This window comes from Chiloscyllium plagiosum, chromosome 16, assembly GCF_004010195.1.
Source record: "Chiloscyllium plagiosum isolate BGI_BamShark_2017 chromosome 16, ASM401019v2, whole genome shotgun sequence".
Classification (NCBI taxonomy): Eukaryota; Metazoa; Chordata; class Chondrichthyes; order Orectolobiformes; family Hemiscylliidae; genus Chiloscyllium; species Chiloscyllium plagiosum.
The window spans coordinates 32,132,139-32,143,413 of NC_057725.1; the positions used below are offsets into that span (position 1 = coordinate 32,132,139).

An 11,275-nucleotide genomic window follows, 5' to 3' on the forward strand; every position below is an offset into this window, starting at 1 on the left:
CAAACCCACTGCCCCCTCTCTCCAAACCCACTGCCCCCTCTCCCCAAACCCACTGCCCCTCCCCAAACCCACTGCTCCCCTCTCCCCAAACCCACTGCCCCTCTCCCCAAGCCCCACTGCTCCTGAAATACCCGTTAATGAACCGTTAGAACGTTGAAACAAGTTTTAATTCTCTACAGTGGACCTTACTTTTCACCGTACTACAATTTGCGTGAAAGAAAATGTGTTTTCATTGAATTAGTGATGAAGACTTTCTCTCCGGAAGGTCCTGTCAGTTTAAACGTAAACATGAGTTCCGAATGGGTCGGAAACTGGAGACCGCACCGGCCTCGAGGACCGATTGCAGCTTTTTACAGCAGTCCCGGTCCTAAGTATGGACTTCCCGGTTCCATAGGTAGGTGTTAAACTGCACATCACCCTCCTTGTAACTATCACCCCAAGCGCCCAGTATGCATGCAGGTAGCAGTGCTGGCCCTAGTTTTCTTATAGAAAACTGACATCTCAGCGGAGAGCTACAGGAGGAAGACTGAAAACAGCTAGATTTTTCTGTGTGCTGGCATTTAACACACGCATTTTAGAAGCTGCAGTAACAATGCTCTTGTGGTATAGTGGTACTTGCCCCAAGACGTGCCCTAACATTTCCGGAACAGACTGACTCAAAGTAATCGAATCTGAAAGCTCAGTCCTGGGTTGAAGTTCTGAAGGAGAGAAGGAAAGAAAAGCTGAGCTGGTAATGAATAAGCTTTTTATGAGTGGAAATAAAACATCTTACCTGGCACATGTTTCTGACTGTGAAGTTAATCTGGGGATAGCCCACAGCTAAAGGTCAAAGGTGGATCAGAGTCCCTCATCTTTTGTAAACGGAAGGAAAGCACATGTATTTATTGAACTTATTCCTTCTCAGCAAATCCCAAAGTTATTGTTGGATAGGAAAACATAAAAGCAGAAATCAAAATATATGATTTGCTCCTCTCTCCCTTTAACTCTCTCTTTATTCTTTTAAGATGCTTAGATTTCACCTCATAATATTTTCAACAGGGTCAACATCCTGGGTGTTACAATTGAGCAAACACTGAACCGGACCAGCCACGTAGATACTGTGGTTACAAGAGCAGGTTAGAAACTCCAAGAGAATGGGAGTTGATGCAAACACTGATAGATATGAGGTGCTACACTATAAATCAAGACTAACATCGACAAGTCTTACTTCAAATGTTTAGAATTTAACAGACTGAATGAGTACTACCAACTGACAGAGAGAGAGCGAGGCAAAGGCTGCATATAAATGGGGCAGGGTGGGGGGGAAGAAAGTTGAGGAGAGAATGACTCCAGACACACTTGTGTAGCTAGATGTCTGTTACCGAGTGACGACCGTGTCTTTGTGTAAATAGTTACTAATCAACCCTTAGAGAGCTCAGAACTCTGACAAAAGCACACATTTAATATGGTGATCGCACATCCTCAGGGGACAGATTATTGGATCTGATAGTGACGCCGTAACAGTGTTTATCTCAGAACGTTATTTAAGCCAATTGACCTCCATCAGCTAAAACTAGTTCTTTGAAACACTTGCTAATTTTCTACAGAATTGATTGGGAGAATCTGTTTCCAGTGGCAGGAGGGTCGGTAATCACAGGACACAGGTTTAAAATCATTGGCAGAAAGACCATTGGGGAGATGAGGATAATTTCTTCAGATGGTGATGGCTAGTAGGAAGGGATATAATTTTAAATTGAGGGATGAAAGATATAGGATAGATGTCAGAGGTAGTTTCTTTACTCAGAGAGTGGTAGGGGTATGGAACACACTGCCTGCAAGAGTAGTAGACTCGCCAACTTTAAGGGTATTTAAATGGTCATTGGATAGACATATGGATGAAAATAGAATAGTGTAGGATAGACTTCAGATTGGTTCCACAGGTCAGTGCAACATCAAGGGCTGAAAGGCCTATAGTGTACTGTAATGTTTTATGTAAATATTTTAACACAGTGGATTGTTATGACCTGGCAACGTACTTCCTGAAAAGGCAGTGGAACCAGCAGTAATTATGAAAGGGAAATTGGTTAAATAATTGAAAAGGAAAACATTATAATGGGGAAAAAGTGAGTGGTGGTGGGAGGTTGGGGGTTGTGACACTGATTGGAGAGCTCTTTCAAATAGGTGCAATGGACAGAATAGCTTTCATCAATGCTGTGTGATTCTATAAACAGAATTGTTGTAAATGGGGACAATGTCATGCTGCCTGAACTGCTGTGCTCTTCCAGCACCACTAATCCAGAATCTGGTTTCCAGTATCTGCAGTCATTGTTTTTACCACAATGCCCCAATGCCAAGCTTAAATCTGGATCATGCAGCCGCATAGACCAGTGGAAGGACATCATTGAGGACCTTCTTATCTGCAAAAAATTAATGTTAGTCAAGCTGATTTTTCAGGTTTTGCAAAGGGATAGAGATAGGCTAAGTGAGTGATCAAAATTTGGCAGATGGAGTAACATGGAGAAAAAAGAGAACTTGTACATTTTGGCAAGAGAAGCAGAAAAACTAAAAATGATTTAAATGGAGAGAGATTACAAAACTCTGAGATACAGAAGGATCTGGGTGTTCTGGTATGAATCACGTGAAGTGAGCATGAAGGTACATTGTGATTAGAAAGGCAACTGAAATGTTGTTCGTTGCAACAGGAATGGGATATAAATGGAATATAAAAAGAAGTTTTGCTGCAGTTGTACAGGCTGTTAGTGAGACCACAACTAAAATATTGAGAATAAAAGCAAAATACTGCAGATGCTGGGAATCTTAAACAAACACAGAAAATGCTGGAGAAAAACTCAGCAGGTGTGTGAGAGAGAAATAGAGTTAACATTTTGAATCTGGCATGACTTCTTCAGGCATACAATGTTAGAAGAGGCATAGATAGGAAGAAGCTTTTCCCTTTAATAGAGGGGTCAATAACCAGGGAAACCATTTTAACATAAAGACCAGGAGGTTTAGAGGGGATTTGAACATTTCTTTTACCATCAAGACATTTAAGAAGTATAGATGAGCACTTGAAATGCCATAGTACACGAGGCTATGGTCTAAATGCTGGAGTATGAGGGTATGATAACTGGGAAGACAGGATGGGCTGAAGGCTTTTATCCAGGCTGTAAAATCTGTGTGACTCTATGACTCTAAGGAAGTCAAGGGTCATCAGGGTAGGCAGGAATGTGGAATTGAAGCCATAATCAGATCATCATAGTCTTAATGAATGACAGAGAAGGCTCAAGAACACCTATTCCTGCTCCTAAGTTGCATGTCGGAACTTAGAACTGTCTTAACTGGTTGTTAAGAATTGTCATTAGAAAGGGGTGGCACAAGCACTCATTCTGGCTGGACATTGGTCCTGACAGGATAGGAATCTGACTCCAGTCCATTTTGTCATGATAAACCATCTAACCTTGATATTTTTCTGCAGACAGGCTATATTGCCCAGGATCTTCCAGACAGGTCCCTGGTTAGCTGAGTCACCAGCTCTCACTAGATCGATGAAGATCATTTAGAGAACAAGGTTTTGCACACAACATTTCTCTTTGACCTGCTGAATGGTAAAGATCAGACCTGTAATACCTCGTGATGCTCTGAAACTATGCCAGTATTCCAGCAGAAAGGCTTCTGCCATTGGAAGCAGGCAGTCCAATGATACTCTGGCAAGGATGTTGCCTGTTGTGAAGAGTAGAGGTATTCCTCAGTAGGTGTCATATTTAGTTATGTTTACATTTTGAAGATTGAGATATTCTTTAGACCTTCTGGGAGCCTCACTTCACACCAAATTTGCAAGAAGAGTAAGTATAAACAGTGTAGAACAGTGCAGAGGTATAGAGGCTCTGCCAAGCCTCTATACCTCTGCTGGGATATCATCTGGGCTAGGAGCTTTACTATTCTTGGTTTGTACAATGGCATGGTGAATTTCATCAGAGATGGAGATTTGGTAAGAGAACTCAATCACTGGGTGCTGGCATTGGTCCATTAGGCTCATAGTACTGTAAAAAAGCCAATCAATGACTCACCCCAGACAGAACAAAGGGACAGATTAAGAAGTGGATCAGAAACAGCTCTTGGTCTCCAGGCCCCTGCAGTCAATTAGTTCATTGTATTGTGCACCCCTTCCCTCCATCTCATTGCCTCTTCACTCTGACCCACTGCCTCTTCACTCAAACTCTCAATCTTCACCCTGTTTCTCTGCTCCTACCAGTCAGCCTGATATTAATAACGCTTACCTGTTTAGGTTATTCCCAACATGATGCTACAAAATACAAGTCTCCAGCATACAGCTTTGGAGTACCTCACGCCAGATTCACTGTGGATAGTTCACCAGGTCCAGCCTACCTCATCCCATCGTTGCTCACTAGGCGAGGAAAGGATGGGGCGCCAGCCTATTCCCTCTACAGTCGACCAAAGGACAACAATCCATTTCAGACCCCAGGTCCAGGTAACCCTAACACTCGGGAGAGGGGTGAACGTGAACGTGTTGCAGGATTAGCAAATGAGATGCTATTGCTTGCCTAATGGCTTTTGCATTTGCCAAATAAATAGTGCGATGATATTTTTTGTCAGGTGTTGATATGTCTGATTTCCATGCAGGTACCTACAGTCCAGAGAAGGCTGGGAAAGTTGCCTTCAGTGCAGCTCCTTCATTCTCCATTGCTGGGAGGACAAAAGGTTTCAGGACTGACCAGTCACCAGGTGTTTGTCACTCTTCTTGGCTATTTCACCATTAGAGAGCTAAACATGGTCATTCAATAGTCTGGCTTTTTACAGGACTCAAGTGATTGGTTGTCTGCATAAATTCAACTTGAGAACTAATTAAATTGCTGACCATTTTCGTTTTTGTTACAGAAATTCTTGTTTCAATTCATTCTCTAAAACAAATTCCTTAATGAACAGAGTCTTGATTCTTGTTCCAGGTCCTGCAGCCTACGTACTGCCTTCCGTACTAGGCCCCAACATTGTAGACAAATTGTCTTCTGCCAATTTCTCCCTTAGTGGACGAAGTAAAGTCGGCAGTTTCCATGAGGACTTCCAGAAGGTAACATCTATCCACACCTGGTTCCAAACAGGTCTCTCACCTCAGTTAATATAAGTTAACATCCGATAGTTTTAAAATAGTGATGGAAAAGGATAGACCGGATTTAAAAGTTGAAGTTCTAAGTTGGAGGAAGGCCAATTTTGACGGTATTAGGCAAGAACTTTCAAAGGTTGACAGGGGGCAGATGTTCACAGTTAAAGGGACGGCTGGAAAATGGGAAGCCTTCAAAAATGTGATAACAAGAGTCCAGAGACATAATATTTCAGTGAGGGTGAAAAGCAAGGCTGGTAGGTGTGGGGAATGCTGGATGATTAGAGAAATTGAGGGTTTGGTTAAGAAAAAGAAGGAAGCACGTGTCAGGTATAGACAGCAGAGATCGAGTCAATCCTTAGGAGAGCATAAAGGCAGTAAGAGTATACTTAAGAGGGAAATCAGGAAGGTAAAAAGTAGACATGAGATAGCTTATCTCCAAAGGAATTTTATATATATGTATTAAGGGAAAAGGGTAACTAGGGAGATAATAGGGCCCCTCAAAGATCAGCAAGGCAGCCTATGTGTGGAACCACAGGAGATGGGGGAGATATTAAACAAGTATTTTGCATCAGTGTTTACTGTGGAGAAGGACATGGAAGATATAGAATATGGAGAAATAGATGGTGACAACTTGAAAAATGTCCATATTACAGAGGAGGAGATGCTGGATGTCTTAAAAATGTATAAGAGTGGATAAATCCCCAGGACCTGATCAGGTGTACCGTAGAACCATGTGGGAAGCTAGGGAAGTGATTGCTGCGTCCCTTGCTGAGATATTTGTATCATCAATTGTTACAGGTGAGGTGCCAGAAGACTGGAGGTTGGCTAATGTGGTACCACTATTTAAAAAAGGTGGTAAGAAAAAGCCTGGGAACTATAGACCAGTGAGCTTGATGTCGATGATGGGCAAGTTGTTTGAGGGAATCCTGTGGGACAGGATTTACATGCCTTTGGAAAGGCAAGGACTGATTAGGTATAGTCAACGTGGCTTTGTGCATGGAAAATCATGTCTAACAAAGTTGATTGAGTTTTTTGAAGAAGTAACAAAGAGGATTGATGAGGGCAGAGAGGTTCACGTGACCTATATGGACTTCAGTAGACGTTCAAGAAGGTTCCTCATAGTAGACTGGTTAGCAAGGTTAAGTCTCAAGGAATACAGGGAAAACTAGCCATTTGGATACAGAACTGACTCAAAGGTAAAAAACAGAGTGTGGTGGTGGAGGGTTGCTTTTCAGACTGGAGGCCTGTGACCAGTGGTGTGCCACAAGGATCGGTGCTGGGTCCACTGCTTTCTGTCATTTATATAAATGATTTGGATGTGAACAAAGGAGCTATAATTAGTAAGTTTGCAGATGACATCAAAATTGGAGGTGTAATGAACAGTGAAGGAGGTTACCTCAGAGTACAATGGGATCTTGATCAGATGACCTAATGGGCTGAGAAGTGGCAGATGGAGCTTAATTTAGATAAATGTGAGGTGCTGCATTTTTGAAAAGCAAATCAGAGCAGTACTTAAACAATTAATGGTAAGGTCCTGAGGAGTGTTGCTGATCAAAGAGACCTTGGAGTGCAGGTTCATAGCTTCTTGAAAGTGAAGTTGCTGGTAGATAGGATAGTGAAGAAGATGTTTGGTATGCTTTCCTTTATTGGTCAGAATATTGAGTACAGGAGTTGGGAGGTCATGTTGCAGATGTACGGGACATTGGTTTGGCCATTGTTGGAATATTGCGTGCAATTATGGTCTCCGTCCTATTGGAAGGATGTTGTGAAATTTGAAAGAGTTCAGAAAACATTTACAAGGATGTTGCCAGGGTTGGAGGATTTGAGCTATAGGGAGAGGCTGAATAGGCTGGGGCTGTTTTCCCTCGAGCATCGGAGGCTGAGGGGTGATCTTTTAGAGGTGTATAAAATCATGAGGGGCATGGATAGTGTAAATAGACAAGATCTTTTCCCTAGGGCAGGGGAGTCCAGAACTATAGGGGATAGGTTTTTAGGTGAGAGGGGAAAGATTTAAAAGGGAACTAAGGGGCAACCTTTTCACACAGAGAGTAGTGCATGTTTGGAGTGAGCTGCCAAAGGAAGTCATGGACGCTGGTACAAATACAACATTTAAAAGGCATCTGAATGGGTATATGAATAGGAAGGGTTTAGTGGGATATGGGTCAAGTGTTGGCAAATAGGACTAGATTATGTTCGGATATCTGGTCAGCATGGTCAAATTGAACTGAAGGGTATGATTCCATGCTGTGCAGCTCTATCACTCTATGTGCGAGTCTTGGCATTTGAGCAGTAATCTCAGCTCCACAATGCCCAAAGCAATTACCAACACACAGACCCATTTTCTTCCAATTTGAGGGTTTGTGGTTGGTCAGAATCCTTTGGATTGTTAGAATGCTCCTGGTTAGTTCAATGCACCTCCATGTGTGCACAAAATATCTCCTCTTCTCATTTAATCACAAGTGGAACAAAGGTGTTATAAACAGGTGTGTGGAGTTCAGATAGAGACATAACCTCAATTAATAGTGGAAATGTGGAGCAGGTTGGAAGGTCAAAATGGCCTCCTTTGTTCCTGGGATGTGAGTGCTAATAACAAAGCTAGCCTGTATTGCCGATCTATGATTGCCACTGAGAAGGTGCTGAAGAACTCTTTTCTGGAACTGCTAGAGTCCATATTGTTAAAACTCAATGTTCCTCTTCATGGAAATCTTTAGTAAAAGATGAAAGATTTATATAATCTAAAGAGAAAACAGCATACAGATATTTTGTTTAGAACTAATAATTTGGAGAAAATTGAAGTTTGGATAGCTTTGTCATAAAGAATGAACCAGTTTTTAATATAACTTGAAGTTAAAATGATACTGTGTTTTTTGTTGATGGAACTGAATTTGATACTTTATACTTCCACCAGATGTCTTTTGGGGAATTTTAAAAATAAGTAACTGCCCAGCAGCAAAGTTTGTGTTGGTTTAAGTACAGTTTATCACTGAACTGAGAGGAGAGAGATCAGTTGGGACAGATCTACAAAAAGCTTGTAAGCAAGCCAGATCCTTCCCTCTCTTTTAATTGGAAAAGTAATAATACTCAAAGACTGCAGACAGAAATGAAACATCTAATCCAAGCCAAGGCCTAATTCCAACTCACCAGCTACCAAACTGAGGATTGTCACCGTTGCAGCCAACAACATGACATCATTACTAAAAACCAAAACAAACAGTGACAAAAGTCACCTCATTTCCTCATTCTGATTGGACTTTGATCTATTGACTTTGTTCATTTTTGCCTATATTTTCCATCTGTGATACTCCTAAGTATGTTAAGAGCTGATTGGCTCATCCATCTGTCTATCTTATGTGTGAATATGTGTATGTGTTTGGATTTAAAGAGAATCTAGTTTAAGTTTGCATGAGTAATTATTTATCTGTTTTTGCCACATGTTAGAGGATAAGTTTTCTTATAATAAATAAGTTGTTGGTTTTCTTGTTCACTGATGAAACTTGGTAAGAGTTTATTTTATCTTAGTGGTCATAGTCAGACATTGACCATCCTAGTCATTAAATTGGTTTTATTTTGTATTTGTGATGACTCATGAGATATAGGGACTTGATTTTGGTGTACTAATCCAACTAGAGATTGTGACAATGTTAAATTGTGACAATGTAACACAATTAAATAGTATCTTTCAAACAAATGGGATAAACTGCCAAAGTAGTGGCTGCTGGTCACTTATAGTATTAGAATACTCCTATAAAGTTAGGCTGAATCACCTACCGATCACCCCTCACCCCGCTCCACCCCACTAACCTATCCGTAAGAATAGGAAAGGGAGTGAAAGCTTTATGGGGGCAAGCTTTATGCCTGAATCTAAAGATTAAAGTCCCAGCTGAGAGAAATGAACATAAATTCACTATTGTAATAGAGGAAACAACAACCATTTTCACACAGGTAGATCCCACAAATAGCAATGAGATAAAATGATCTGTTTTAGTGACCTTTGGTTAAGGGATAAATACTGAGGCACTGGCAGGAGCTCCCTTGTTCTTTTCTGTCTACTCAAAGAGGGCAGACCTTAATATCGCATCTAATGTATGGAAACTGTACAACAAAGTTCTGCACAGGAAATATTGTGACTGAGGTTAGATGATGTGGAATAATAGGACAATTGCATTCATGATAATAATGAGACAGGTTTAATGACTAAATTGTAAGTGATTCTCCAGGTGAGAGTGATCCTAACATGATAGAATTTTGCATTCAGTTTGAAGCTGAAAAAATTGGGTCTGAAACTAATGTCTTAAACTGAAATAAGGACAATAGGGTTAGCTAATGTGGAATGGAAAGAAAAAGCTTAAAAGTTATGGTGGTGGAGAAGCAATGTAGATTTTTGAGATATTTCATAACTCTCAACAAATATATATTCCCTTAGAAAGGGAGGTCCCCACATCGTCCTTGGCTAACTGAGATATTAATCATAGTATTCTACTGAAAGATAACATGTAAAATGTTACATATGTTAGTGGTGGATCCAAAAGATTGGAAAATGACAAAAATAGAGAAATTGGCAGATGAGAAAAATCTATCAAGAAATATAAAAAGATAGTAAAACCTAATCCAAATATCTAAAAAAGGAAGGGAGTAGCTAAAGTAAGCACGTATCCCTTAATGGCTAAGATTGGGGAATTAATACTGAGAGCAAGGAAATGGCAGATATTTTGAATGTGTCTTTTGTATCCATCTTCAGAGTAGAAGACACAGAAAGTATCCCAAGAAAGTGGTATATCAAGAGGCAGAAGGGAGGATCTTAAACAATTATCATCAATAGAGAAAAAGTACTAGGAATACTAGTGGGACTGAAGGCTGACAGGTATCTTGGACATGATGGCCTGCATCCTAGAGTCTTAAAGGTAGGGCCTGCGGAGAACAGTGGTTGTGTTGATTGGTATCTTTGAATATTCCCCAAATCCTGGAAAGGTCCCAGCATTTGGGAAACAGCAAATATTATATCACTTTTACAAAAGGATAGAGACAGAAATTGGGAAACTGTAGGCCAGTTAGTCTTATATCTATCATTTGGAAAATGCTAAATCCATTATTAAGGAGATAGTAATAGGACATTTAGAAAATCATTACAAAATTAAGCAGCATCAACATGGTTGGTGAAAGGGAAATAATATTTAGAAAAAAAGTGGTGACCTCACTGAAATATACAGAAGTCTAACAAGACTTGACATGGTAGACTCTAAGAGGGTGTTTCCTCTGCTCCGGGGAATCTAGCACACAGGGACAATCTTGGGATAACAGGTTGATTATTTAAGAATGAGTGAGGAGAAATTTCTTCAAATAGTTATCAATTCTCAGAATTCTCTGACTCAGTGAATTGTGGATACTCCATTGTTAAATATGTTTATGGCTGAGATAAACAGATTTTTGATCTCAGAGGATCAACAACATGAGGAACAGGCAGGAAGATGAAATTGAAGCCAAAGATTAGCTGCAATTGTTTGAATGGTGGAGCAGGCTCATGGGTCCAAATGGTCTACTCCAGCTACTTTTTATGTTCTTAAGAATAGTGAGTTTTGAGAGGGTTTATAGCTCAGGTTGAAGTTTTGGATGTAGGTTTGCTTGCTGAGCTGCAAGGTTAATTTCCAGATGATTTGTTACCCTACTAGGTAACATCTTCAGTGGGCCTCAGGCAAAGCAATGTTGAAAATTCCTGCTTTCTATTTATATATGTTTTGGTTGGTGAAGTCATTTCCTGTTCCTTTTCTCAGGGGGTGGTAGATGGGGTCTAACTCAATAGACAATAGACGCAGGAATAGACCATTCTGCCCTTCGATCCTGCACCACCATTCATTATGATCATGGCTGATCATCCTCAATCAATATCCTGTTCCTGCCTTATCCCCATATCCCTTGATTCCACTATCCTTGAGAGCTCTATCCAACTCTTTCTTAAACGAATCCAGAGACTGGGCCTCCACTGCTTTCTGGGGCAGAGCATTACACACACCCACCACTCTGAGTGAAGCGGTTTTTCCTCATCTCTGTGCTAAATGGCCTACACCTTATTTTTAAGCTGTGTCCTCTGGTTCGAGACTCACCCATCAGCGGAAACATGTTTCATGCCTCCAGAGTGTCCAATCCTGTAATAATATTATATGTCTCAATCAGATCCCCTCT

At 40.7% G+C, this 11,275-nt stretch overlaps 1 protein-coding gene and 1 non-coding gene across 3 annotated transcripts in view; one reads left to right on the forward strand and one right to left on the reverse strand.

The window, feature by feature from the left end:
• The window catches only part of LOC122557751 (outer dense fiber protein 3-like), a 12,224-nt gene extending 2,208 nt beyond the window's left edge, over positions 1 to 10,016 (forward strand). Inside the window, exons 2-6 of one of the 2 annotated variants that reach the window (XM_043705709.1) lie at positions 266 to 394; positions 4,265 to 4,468; positions 4,621 to 4,722; positions 4,944 to 5,065; positions 9,837 to 10,016. In XM_043705709.1, the coding sequence (XP_043561644.1) occupies positions 289 to 394; positions 4,265 to 4,468; positions 4,621 to 4,722; positions 4,944 to 5,065; positions 9,837 to 9,917 (615 nt within the window). In that variant the 5' untranslated portion in view covers positions 266 to 288 and the 3' untranslated portion in view covers positions 9,918 to 10,016. Of the gene's footprint in view, positions 1 to 241; positions 395 to 4,264; positions 4,469 to 4,620; positions 4,723 to 4,943; positions 5,066 to 9,836 lie in introns of both variants that reach the window. The other variant, XM_043705708.1, reaches the window with a different exon arrangement.
• Positions 7,747 to 7,853, reverse strand: LOC122558142. The gene has a single exon (XR_006314043.1). It is a non-coding gene; the product is annotated as a U5 spliceosomal RNA (small nuclear RNA).
• Positions 10,017 to 11,275: the final 1,259 nt, after the last annotated feature.